The 13326-nt window shown below is 43.6% G+C and overlaps 1 protein-coding gene across 1 annotated transcript in view; it reads right to left on the bottom strand.

The window, feature by feature from the left end:
- The window catches only part of LOC112236314 (KH domain-containing, RNA-binding, signal transduction-associated protein 2), a 129503-nt gene that overhangs the window by 27797 nt on the left and 88380 nt on the right, over positions 1-13326 (bottom strand). Inside the window, exons 4-5 of the mRNA XM_042306262.1 lie at positions 10810-10956; positions 1767-1897 (exon numbers count right to left, since the gene is read on the bottom strand). Of these exons, the coding sequence (XP_042162196.1) occupies positions 1767-1897; positions 10810-10956 (278 nt within the window). The remainder of the gene's footprint in view (positions 1-1766; positions 1898-10809; positions 10957-13326) is intronic.

Below are 13326 nucleotides of genomic sequence, written 5' to 3'. Positions count from 1 at the left end.
TCTGTGCAAAAGTGGAATGGTAGCTGGTTTCAACACTTGTTTCTAATGTGGGCAGGTATTATACAGACTGCCTCAGCTGGTGGTGGTCACAAGCTTAAGTGTTGTCAAGTGGAGGAGAAGCATAACATTTTCTGCTTGGACAGATACAGTCATAATGATGTTTGAAGCAGACAGTCATCATATCACTTTTCTCCCTGACAAGCCATTCATTCGGACACTGCACTGTTATTCCAAGGACCTGGGAAACCGGTTCTACCTGCATTTGTAGAGGATCCTCATGTCCATCTGTCTCACATACCGAAGCAGCCCTGGTAGCAGGTTGGCATTTATTGGGATGACTCATGTACTGGAGGCAGCCCTGGTAGCAGGTTGGCATTTATTTTGATGACTCATGTACTGGAGGCAGCCCTGGTAGCAGGTTGGCATTTATTTTGATGACTCATGTACTGGAGGCAGCCCTGGTAGCAGGTTGGCATTTATTGGGATGACTCATGTACTGGAGGCAGCCCTGGTAGCAGGTTGGCATTTATTGGGATGACTCATGTACTGGAGGCAGCTCTGCAGTGCAGTCAATAGCTGGCACAACCACAAAGTTATACAATCAGATTTTAAACCTAACCCTAACCTTAACCCTAGCATTAGCCACACCGGTAACCCTAATGCCTAACCCCAACCTTAAATTAAGACCAAAAAGCACATTTTTGTTTTGATAATTTTTAAAAACGATTTAGCCAATTTGGACTTTGCAGTTGGCCCATCTGGTGGAAATTGCTCAGTTCTGCCTCCAGAAAGTCAACCTGCGTCTTGGCAGGGAAATGACCCTCTGACTCCCTGTGCTTATCCCACCAAGGGAGGCTATAATGTTTAGGGTTCACAAACAGCTATTTGACTGTGCACACAACTCGCAAATGTGCCCTGGTGTGTCTGAGCTGAAATTAGGGTGTTGGGAGACAGATGCTGAGGTGCTTTCTTCTTTACTGCCTAGAAGGGCCAGAGGAGCACCACAGGGAGTTCAGGGTGGACTTAAGGTCATAAAGCTGTCTACATCTGGAGAATATCCAGACATTTTAACACTAGCAAGACGGAGGAGGCAGAAGATACAGTCTTCTGGCACTGCAGATCCTTCACTAAAGCTAGCAATCCTTTATGATCAGAAAATACAAAGACTCCAAGGAGAATCACAGCCACATTACCGATGCATATTTCTCATGGAGATTTAGAGTAATGGCTTATCGAGGAGGCATAAGGAGTGAATCAGGGGAGGGACATGGTGGTGATTCTAAATGGGCAGAATCAGAATCATATGAGAAGAGGGGCTGTGTTTAAGCTTCATTACCAGCTGAGGTAGAATAGTGCAAGTCATCACCGTACACTCAAAATCCTTGAGCGACTGTCACACTGAAGACATGGTCGGGGTAGATGTATAAAATATGAATTATGAGGTATGTCATGTCTGAGATTTCAAAAAAATATTACATTAATTATGAAAACGTTACATCATGAATAATTAACTATATGTGCTTGAAACAAATGACGAATCATTCATCAAACGGGGTATGAGTATTAAACGCAATGAAGCCAAGATATGATCGCAGTTAAAGTTCACACGGATACGAAACAAAACCACACACATGCACACGCACACGCACACACACACACACAAGCCCAATCAATGACCATTAATGAGTTGGGATGGAGACCAACAAACCAGTGGATCATAATCAACATGGCTCATCTTGGCAAATGGTAGAAATGTAAATACGTACCGTGTGTTTGTGGTGGAAGCCAGTCGTAAGCCCCGCCCACGTACAGTCCTCCCTCTGCTGGTGTCTTCTGATCCTCCGTTCAAGTAGGAGAGCTCCCTCAGCTGCTCCTGTCTGATCTCATCATTGTAGTCCTGTGGGAACAGAATACAACAGGCCTCACATTAAATAAACCAGGACATTTGTCTTAGGACCGCAACAGATGCTCGCAACTGCGGCAAAGCTCTCCAAAAAATAAAGAATTATCCTGATATGCACAGGAAATTCATGATTTAGTTTAACACTGAATATTAATTTAGAGGATGTTCGAGTCAGAGTAGTGTAGAGGAACAAGTCTCAGTATGCTGACAGTTGTTAGAACATAGACGAGGAGAGAAGCAAGCATATATAGTCAGTCTCAAAAGATAACGCCAGACTGTCCTCCATAACACATCCATACAAAAAAATGGAGTGGAAATTTAGTAACACTTTCAATGAGGCATAAACATATAGCTAATGCCTTATAAGTTAATGTATCTACCCCACTAGTCATTCAAGGTCCATGGCCTTGGTTAGCTACATCATGTCCGGCTTCTGTTCTTCCTCCCTCAAGTGGGCCACTGATCTATATTTATATATAATAATAATTATTGTTGTTATTATCATATAAAAGGGCTGGATGGGTAAAAACAACTTTATTAGGCACTCAGCATCTGGGTTTTCACAACTCTGCGGGGTTTTCACCTCCCCAGTATTTTCAGAGAGTCACGTAAGGAACCAGGGAAAACAACTTACAGTTGCACTAAGACAGGGTTGGGAGGCCATATTGAAAGCGGCAATAACATTGTCCTCGTGTAAATATCGCATTGCTGTGTCTTGATTCGTATGTTCGTATGTGTGTATGTTTTTCCCAGCCAATCATTGAACATGACAAGGATCTGAATCACAGGCCAGATAACAGACTGGATCAAAGATATTTTATTATCTTGTCAACGTGCTTTGATGGGCCTCATTTCCTCCAACCACTTTTCCTCATCTTGTTTGCAAAGAAAGCTTGGCTAAAACAAATTTGAGAGGTGGCATTGAGCACAGAATTTAACCTCTACTTGGCTTAATCTGCTGATTGATGTGGATGACACACATTTGATCTATTTAACTTACAATATCATGCATAAACAAATGTATTTTATACCACAAACGTATAGCTGTTATGCTCATCATATGGCATGAGATAATTAAGGTGCATTATTTTCATATCTACTGTAACTTCAAGAAAGGGTACAAAAAGGCATTGCTCACAAGCACTCCAGTTGATTCATAATATATACTGTATATATATATTATTTATATATAAAACATACTTAACCAGCATGGCTACCACAGCGTTCTGCAGCGATACGCCATCACATCTAGTTTGCGCTTAATGGGACTATCATTTGTTTTTCAACAGGACAATAACCCAACACACCTCCAGGCTGTGTAAGGGCTATTTTACCAAGAAGGAGAGTGATGGAGTAATGCATCAGATGACCTGGCCTCCACAATCCCCCGACCTCAACCCAATTGAGGTGGTTTGGGATGAGTTGGACTGCAGAGTGAAGGAAAAGCAGCCAACAAGTGCTCAGCATACGTGGGAACTCCTTCAAGACTGTTGGAAAAGCATTCCAGGTGAAGCTGGTTGAGTGAATGCCAAGAGTGTGTAAAGCTGTCATCAAGGCAAAGGGTGGCTACTTTGAAGAATCTCAAATATAAAATATATTTGGATTTGTTTAATACTTATTTGGTTACTACATGATTCCATATGTGTTATTTCATAGTTTTGATGTCTTCACTATTATTCTACAATGTAGAAAATAGTAAAAATAAAGAAAAACTTTTGAATGAGTAGGTGTATCTAAAACTGTATAACAGTGCCTACGAGAAAGTATTCAGACCCCTTGACTTTTTCCACATTTTGTTACATTACAGGCATATTCTAAAATTGATTTTTTTTAAAAGACTTAGCAAACTACACACAATACCACATAATGACAAAGTGAAAACAGACTTAATTTTTTTTGCAAATGTCTTACAAATAAAAAACAGAAATACATTATTTACTTAATTAAGTATTCAGACCCTTTGCTATGAGACTCAAAATTGAGCTCAGATGCATCCTGTTTCCATTGATCAACCTTGAGATGTTTTTACAACTTGGAGTCCACCTGTGGTAAATTCAATTGATATGACATGATTTGGAAAGGCACACAGCTGTCTATGTAAGGTCCCACAGTTGACAGTGCATGTCCGAGCAAAAACCATCCAATCAAAGTTCATTTGTCACGTGCGCCTAGTACAACAGGTGTAGGTAGACCTTACAGGGAAATGCTTACTTACAGGCTCTAACCAACAGTGCAAAAAAGGTATTAGGTGAACAATAGGTAAGTAAAGAAATAAAAACAACAGTAAAAAGACAGTGAAAAATAACAGCAGTGAGGCTGTATACAGTAGCGAGGCTATAAAAGTAGAGTACAGACACAGGTTAGTCGGGCTGATTGAGGTATTAATATGAATCTACATGTAGATTCGACCATGCCTTGAGGTCGACGGAATTGTCCATAGAGCTCTGAGACAGGATTGTGTCGAGGCACAGATCTGGGGAAGGTTACCAAAACATGGAAGAAGTTTGGAACCACCAAGACTCTTCATAGAGCTGTCCGCCGGCAAAAACTGAGCAATCGGGGGAGAATGACCTTGGTCAGGGAGGTGACCAAGAACACAATGGTCACTGACAGAGCTCTGGAGTTCCTCTGTGGACATGGGAGAACATTCCAGAAGGACAACCATCTCTGCAGCACTCCACCAATCAGTACTTCATGGCAGAGTGGCCAGACGGAAGCCACTTCTCATCAAAAGGCACATGAAAGCCCGCTTGGAGTTTGCCAAAAGCCTGGCACTATCCCTACGGTGAAGCATGGTGGTAGCAGCATCATGCTGTGGGGATGTTTTTCAGCGGCAGGGACTGGGAGACTAGTCAGGATTGAGGGAAAGATGAATGGAGCAAAGTACAGAGAGATTCTTGATGAAAACCTGCTCCAGAGCGCTCAGGACCTCAGACTGGAGTGAAGGTTCACCTTGCAACAGAACAATGACCCTAAACACACAGCCAAGACAATGCAGGTGTGGCTTTGGGACAGTCTCTGAATTGCCTTGAGTGGCCCAGCCAGAGCCCGGACTTGAACTCGATCTAACATCTCTGGAGAGACCTGAAAATATTTGTGCAGCAACGCTCCCCATCCAACCTGACAGAGCTTGAGAGGATCTGCAGAGAAGAATGGGAGAAACTCTCCAAATACAGGTGTGCCAAGCTTGAAGCGTTACACCCAAGAAGACTCAAGGCTATAATTGCTCCAAAGGTGCTTCAACAAAGTACTGAGTAAAGGGTCTGAATACTTATGTAAATTTGATATTTCAGATTATTCTACAATGTAGAAAATAGTCTAAATAAATGAGCAAACATTTCTAAAAACCTGTTTTTGCATTGTCATTATGGGGTATTGTGTGTGGATTGATGAGTGTAAAATATGGGTCTGAACACTTTTCAAAGGCACTGTATATAATTACATACATATATTACAGGTTTGTATCAGTTGAGGCATAAATGTAGCATAACAGATGTCATAGACAGACTTGAATGATTACCACTTAAAGCAACTGGGACAAGACAGGTTTTCTGTAGGGGCTCTGTCTCCTTTTCCCTAAAGACCCATCTACCCTGGATGTAGGCTAATTTAAAAGCAGATCTTGAGTGAAGTATGATGTATTTATTCATTCTGATGGTATGGAAAAAAAAGCCCTGTGGTGGTGGTGGTATGGAAAGGAGCCCTGTGGTGGTAGTGGTATGGAAAGGAGCCCTGTGGTGGTGGTATGGAAAGGAGCCCTGTGGTGGTGGTATGGAAAGGAGCCCTGTGGTGGTGGTGGTATGGAAAGGAGCCCTGTGGTGGTGGTGGTATGGAAAGGAGCCCTGTTGTGGTGGTGGTATGGAAAGGAGCCCTGTGGTGGTGGTGGTATGGAAAGGAGCCCTGGTGGTGGTGGAAAGGAGCCCTGTGGTGGTGGTATGGAAAGGAGCCCTGTGGTGGTGGTATGGAAAGAAGCCCTGTGGTGGTGGTGGTATGGAAAGGAGCCCTGCGGTGGTGGTATGGAAAGGAGCCCTGTGGTGGTGGTGGTATGGAAAGGAGCCCTGTGGTGGTGGTGGTATGGAAAGGAGCCCTGTTGTGGTGGTGGTATGGAAAGGAGCCCTGTGGTGGTGGTGGTATGGAAAGGAGCCCTGTTGTGGTGGTGGTATGGAAAGGAGCCCTGTGGTGGTGGTGGTATGGAAAGGAGCCCTGTGGTGGTGGTATGGAAAGGAGCCCTGTGGTGGTGGTATGGAAAGGAGCCCTGTGGTGGTGGTGGTATGGAAAGGAGCCCTGTGGTGGTGGTATGGAAAGGAGCCCTGTGGTGGTGGTGGTATGGAAAGGAGCCCTGTGGTGGTGGTATGGAAAGGAGCCCTGTGGTGGTGGTGGTATGGAAAGGAGCCCTGTGGTGGTGGTATGGAAAGGAGCCCTGTGGTGGTGGTGGTATGGAAAGGAGCCCTGTGGTGGTGGTGGTATGGAAAGGAGCCCTGTGGTGGTGGTGGTATGGAAAGGAGCCCTGTGGTGGTGGTATGGAAAGGAGCCCTGTGGTGGTGGTGGTATGGAAAGGAGCCCTGTGGTGGTGGTATGGAAAGGAGCCCTGTGGTGGTGGTATGGAAAGGAGCCCTGTGGTTGTGGTGGTATGGAAAGGAGCCCTGTGGTGGTGGTATGGAAAGGAGCCCTGTGGTGGTGGTGGTATGGAAAGGAGCCCTGTGGTGGTGGTGGTATGGAAAGGAGCCCTGTGGTGGTGGTGTGGTGGTGGTATGGAAAGGAGCCCTGTGGTGGTGGTGGTATGGAAAGGAGCCCTGTGGTGGTGGTGGTATGGAAAGGAGCCCTGTGGTGGTGGTGGTATGGAAAGGAGCCCTGTGGTGGTGGTGGTATGGAAAGGAGCCCTGTGGTGGTGGTGGTATGGAAAGGAGCCCTGTGGTGGTGGTGGTATGGAAAGGAGCCCTGTGGTGGTGGTGGTATGGAAAGGAGCCCTGTGGTGGTGGTGGTATGGAAAGGAGCCCTGTGGTGGTGGTGGTATGGAAAGGAGCCCTGTGGTGGTGGTGGTATGGAAAGGAGCCCTGTGGTGGTGGTGGTATGGAAAGGAGCCCTGTACAACAGAGCACACAGCAGAGAGATTCAGATCACTTATGGACACGTTCACTTATGGACACATTCACTTACGGACACGTTCACTTATGGACACATTCACTTATGGACACATTCACTTACGGACACGTTCACTTACGGACACGTTCACTTACGGACACGTTCACTTACGGACACGTTCACTTACGGACACGTTCACTTACGGACACGTTCACTTATGGACACGTTCACTTATGGACACTGAAAAGGAAACGCTAACATCGTCCCACAGACCAAGTTTGCGATGTCAATGAGATCTACTCATTCTTGTCTTTCCTTTTAAACAGTGATACATTGCATGTAAAATGTTTGCATTACCTGATTGACAGTGACTTGTGTACAAACAGACGTAATCGAAATGGCGGTATTCTAGCGAGTGAATGAAGTAAATTCAAAGTCTGTTTTGCTCTGCAACACAGCAAGCAATGTCTTGAATTGCTTCCAGTTAAATAATTGTATTGCATTTGCACCAGTTTGCCCATAGCCAACGCTTGATGGGGTTAAATTGGTTCAGGAAAGAAATATATTTGGCGATGAATAGATGTAATGGCTAGCCTGATGGGATCACTATAGAGGCTGTTGGATGGTCAGGCTAATTAGCCCCCGAATGAAAACTGGTGGCAAAATGCGTTCCACTGAACCAGGAGGCGACAACTTGGAGAAAACACTGTGATTAAGCTCCGGTTGTAAGAATATTTCCAGAGAAGATAATGAAACACTGGCAGAAAAAAAGAAGCTCAATTCCCCACTATAATATGACAACCAAAATACCTGATAAACAATATCATTTAAAAACATTCAGAAGATTTTTCATTCATTGTTTCACTTTTAGATAATAGTGGGGGTAATATTCCAGTATAATCGAAGGGGAATCAGACATCGCAGTGAAATACAGTATTTCAGCATTCTTACATTGGGGGTTGGTGGGTTGTGGCAGTCGCCTCCCTAACAACTCTTCTGTGGTCCATACTGTTAATGACTGAGACAGTGCAGATACACCTGCTATGCTGAACAGCCACCCGGAGAGCTGATTGAACCGAGGAGTATTTCCATCTGTAATAAAGCCCGTTTGTGGAGGGGGATCATTCTGATTGGCTGGGCCAGGCTACCAGTGGGTGGGTTTTGAATTGACTGATTTTCTTATATGAACTGTAACTCAGTAAAATTGAAATTGTTGTGTTTATATTTTTGTTCAGTGTATTTTAATGCTATACATTGTGCTGCATGAATCACTACTCTCCTGGTACTAGGGGGCAGTATGTGAATCACTACTCTCCTGGTACTAGGGGGCAGTATGTGAAGCATCTCTCTCCTGGTACTAGGGGGAAGTATGTGGTCCAAGTCCCAACTCCTCACACACAGTGAATGGTCTTTTCACAGATGTCGCATGCCCCTATTGGGGAAAACCCTCTGGACCAGACGACACATTGTCTGACTACCATGACATTTTGTTTTGGAAGAAGTCCATTGATTCTAACCTGACAGATGAATACAGAGAATAACAGGATGGGTGGGCATGCCAAGGAAAATGCCAATCGTTGGATTGGCTACTTTGGTCCTCCTCCATACATCATTTGAACAAAAAAATCCTCCTCCTCCAACCAGGTTGCATTTAGGTGAGTTAATCATCAGGCTCTGGAACCTTGTATGACTGCAAGTCTTTATGTAGGAGATAAAAGACTGGGAAAAAATACATCCCCCAAATATATTTTCATTCTAACCTAGCCAGAGCTGTAATATTTCAGGGGCAATGTTCCCTCTATTTTCTTTTCGGCACTGAGCAAATGTCAGGTCTGCTGAGAGCAAACTTGAACATCGTGAAAACTCTGTGCAACTTCCAGGGCACACGTTTACTGTTAACACTCAGGCTGTATCCAATTGAAATGACAGTTTTAGGCCCTGTGGCTATTTGATCATAATGTAGGCCTACCAGAGTGGCCTACCATCAAAAACAATGGAGAAAATGAATCCCATAACATTTTAACATGGGAATAGCTGTACTATCATTCAGCCTACAGTAGCAGCCAATGTGGGGTGTTCAATGTAAGACTTCTGAAAAAGACATGCAGGGCTTGACATTAACCTGTTTATCCATGAGGTGACTGAAAATGTTGTTGTGTTGTTTGATGCAAGAAACAACTTTACAAGATAAAATGTATAATTATTCCCATACCATTATTACAGAGAATCAGACAAATTATGCTACCCTCTGCCTATACTTAGCTTATCAAGCCTGTCTCAAAAAAAAGGTTTTCACCTGAGTCACTTTTCAAAGATGTCTAGAAATGCACGTTTGCGGTCTAAGGCATTGTATGGCAGTACTTGAGGCTTCACTACAGGGTTCGATTCCAGGCTGTGTCACAACCGGCCGTGACCGTGAGTCCCATAGGGCGCTGCACAATTGGCCCAGCGTTGTCCGGGTTAGGGGAGGGTTTGACCTGAGGGGCTTTACTTGGCTCATTGTGCTCTAGCGACTCCTTGTGGCAGGCCGGGCACCTGCAGGCTGACTGCGGTTGTCAGTTGAACAGTGTTTCCTACATGCAGCTTCCGGATTAAGCGGACGGGTGTTAAACTGCTCGTTTTGGCGGGTCATGTTTCAGAGCTCGACCTTCACCTCGCCTGAGCCCGTTGGGGAGTTGCAGCAATGAGACAAGATTGTAATTGGATCGCAATTGGATATCAGTTCAAAGTGAATGGCACAGATCCAGGCTACATATAGGCCTACTGCAACTCTGATTGATTATGGCGTATGGGCCTGAGTCGTGCCTGCCAACGCAATAGAATCCTACTCTGATGCGTTTTGCCTATAGCAAAATCTGTGCATGATTTTGCATTCTAATCATTGCATAGTTCGTTTTGTTTCGCTATGTTGCACTGAAAGTGGCTAATGTTGCATTGATTTGATCACAAATCCCACTGTAAAGGGTACCATTGATAGTATTAACTAACGGTGAACACTCTAGAAAGTTGAATGAAGTTCAATCTCGTGCTTCTCTGCCCAGGCTGATATTAATTCTGCATTGCAGCTTAGAGGGAACATTGTTCAGGGGTAGACACAAGTGTCCTTCTACTTGCAGTTCTAGTCGGGTGGCCATTATGAACATAATGGAGATTTGAAATATAGTCTCGACTGGGCTGGGGGGGTACTTTGACCTGATCAGTGCAGCTCCCGAAGCTGAAACATATCCAGCTAAGCATATACTCTGTGATGTAAAACCTACGGCAGGAAGGGGGAGGCACACGGAATGCCGTGAGGAGACTCATCCAGCCTCTCTACCTGAGGGACTGGCAGACGCTGCAAAGCCTTATTCATATTTACAGCTCAGTCTCAGCATGCCTATACAGTATGCACATTAATTACTGCTAACTGCTGTAGGCTCAAAGTCGGCAGAGCCTTGCAAGTTGCTCTATACCACACTTGTTAATTGTGGAATACATTAACTCACTCGTTAGGTAGATGGAGGGGGGGGTACAGAGGAAATTGTAATATAGAAAATGTAATATAGCAACCATCCAGAAAATATTGCAAGTTATGTGAAAAATGTACTACATTGTCATTCTTGAGAGATTTCAGTTGGGGTTGTAGCAAAATGTGTCAGTGTCGACCTTCCAACATTCAATCAGTCTGTCTGGAGCTGTTTTAATCACTTGCTTAACCTTGTAGCAACTTTCAATTACATCTGAAAGTGCAAATAAGACCCGGTAGAGGAATCCACGAGAGCAGAGGTGCACCGACCCATCTCAATGTACAATTAGAGTAAATGAAATGGTTTAAACGAACTTACTGGAACTAGGAATTTCTTAATCTCCTCCAAGGCATGGCTCATGCGGGAATAGGCCTCTCCGGGAGGAGCGAAGGCTTCAATTAAAACGTGGAGATCGTTACTCAAATGGGCATACTTGGCCTCTCCACTTTTCCTCAACTCTTCTTCCTGAGGAGAAAAAGAGAAGGGAAAAAATCAGGTCAAGTATTATTGTCGGGTCTGAAAGGAGAAAGTGAAAGTGATATCACACAGTACAGTTGGTATGATGGATATATCAAGTGAAGCATGAAGGGTTAACAAGAATCATTTGTTGCCCACAGCTGCCTATTAATAAATGAAATCTCATCAGCATGTCTTGACTTCCTCCCTCAAGCATTGGGGAAGTTGGGAGTGAGACGTCCCTGTTGCATGCCAGCCAGCCTGCCAGGCTGGAACCACCCACTGGGATTTACACCATGAAGCTGTGGCTCAATCATATTGAAGGTTTTGGTTTACATTATAAACAAGATACCACAAACTTGAATTATGTGTTAACGGCCCATGTACTTTTTGACCAATTGTTTTCTGAGCTAAACCGGAGCAATCGGCAACGTGAAAACGGACAGTTAAAAAGGAATAATAATAATAATGAGAAATTGCTTGTTTTATGTTCTCATTTTTTGGATATAAACAAAGCAACAACAAAAACAAATGTTATATTTAGATTTTCACAAGTGGGTGGGGAAAGCGTTGGAGGCTACTGAGTGGAGGACGGCTCATAATAATGGCTGGAATGGAGTGAATGGAAACCACGTTTTGATTTGTTTGATATCATTCCATTCCCTCCATTCCAGCTATTATTATGAGCCGTCCTCCCCTCAGCAGCCTCCACTGGTGGAATGCTTGTCATTGGCCAAATGCACAGGCAACACTTCCTGTGCCTTTAAAATAGTTGTTCACCTCATTCTATGTATCTACTATCTATCAGGCAATCTATTAAAAGCTATTAATTAGTCTCTTAATTACAAGATTGTGATATTTCTCCATTTTATATTTAAGATAAGATCACAACAATGACAATGTTTATCAACCTATTAATGAACTGCTGTGACTGTAAATGGTTAGATAACTGATATACCCTAGCTCCCTTGTTAATCATAGTCTACGATGTTCATATTAACAATGTAATTTCAGAAAATCGGGGTACTGTGGCTCTGCTGGGTTTGCTATTCTGTCTGTTGAGGGCTCAGAATAGGAGGTCAATGGAGGAGTCAGAGAATTACATCATTCAACAGAGTGACAATGAAGAGGCAAAAGCAGGCTGAGAGATTCAGATTAAGAGCAAAAGGCCTGAGGCTACAGAGAGATGACGTACACATGACTGACCAGGCCAGCACACACACATACACACACACACACACACACACACACACACATCTGCAGTGCACTCCTCTCCCTGCACCCTTCTCCTGCCTGCTACATACCTGCTCACACACCTCAAATGTAGGGAAGATCTAGGTCTGTATTCACCAAGTGTTTCAGAGTAGCATTGCTGATCTAGGATTACTGATCAGGTTCCCCTTGTTCATGTCATCAGCAGATGCTGACTCTATTTCAGCACTGAGGACCGGTCCCTGATTGAGTCATCATTACAGGAAAAGGCCCATTAAAAAAATATATTGTGGAGATTATTTCTCTTTTATATTGAATTGTTGTGTCCAAACTCTTTATTTTCATACTTTATTCACCGTTAGTCAGCACCTCCACACAAAATCATTTTTCTGGGTGTGCATAAGGCTCATGATTTTTTTATTCCAAAATGTGTATAACATTTTATTATAGGGAATATCATGGAACTATATATGACACTGTATATTATGCAGGCCTAAAACTAATCAGTATTGACAATTAGAGATGTGCTTTTACGGATATAAACAACGGTCCTGGGGGTACTTATCAACGTTTCAGAAAAAGGCCTATTTAATTCAATTGAATTGTATGTGGCAGCATCTTTAATTCCACTAGATGGCAGTAATGAGCAGCAATTAACCCTGGAGTCTATTTGAACCCTTTTGGTATTTAAAGCTTTCAAATGGCAGACACACACACACACACACACACACACACACACACACACACACACACACACACACACACACACACACACACACACACACACACACACACACACACACACACACACACACACACACACACACACAACTTTAAAAAGAAAGGCAGTCAGACTTTTGTATCACCATGCTTTCTTTATGGTTATATAGCATTTTACCCACCCACCCACTAGCTGTCAAATCCTTGCTTCCTCTGTCCTTTTTTCCTCACCTCCCTTTCAAAGTACATTGGAGGAGGAGGCACGAGGTGAGGAACCTTCAATCCTCTACCCCAATGTGTTTTGGGAGGAAGGTGAGGAATGAATTAAATAAAATAATAATATAAGCCATTTAGCAGACACTTTTATCCAAAGCGACTTCCATAAGAAATAAGAACAGAGGAAGCAAAGATTTGACAGCTAGTCATTTTTTGGGACTCTGAGTGAGG

Source organism: Oncorhynchus tshawytscha, linkage group LG25, assembly GCF_018296145.1.
Source record: "Oncorhynchus tshawytscha isolate Ot180627B linkage group LG25, Otsh_v2.0, whole genome shotgun sequence".
NCBI classification, from domain to species: domain Eukaryota; kingdom Metazoa; phylum Chordata; class Actinopteri; order Salmoniformes; family Salmonidae; genus Oncorhynchus; species Oncorhynchus tshawytscha.
The sequence above is the reverse complement of the archived record's forward strand: the minus strand, read 5'-3'. Positions and strand labels throughout refer to the sequence as shown.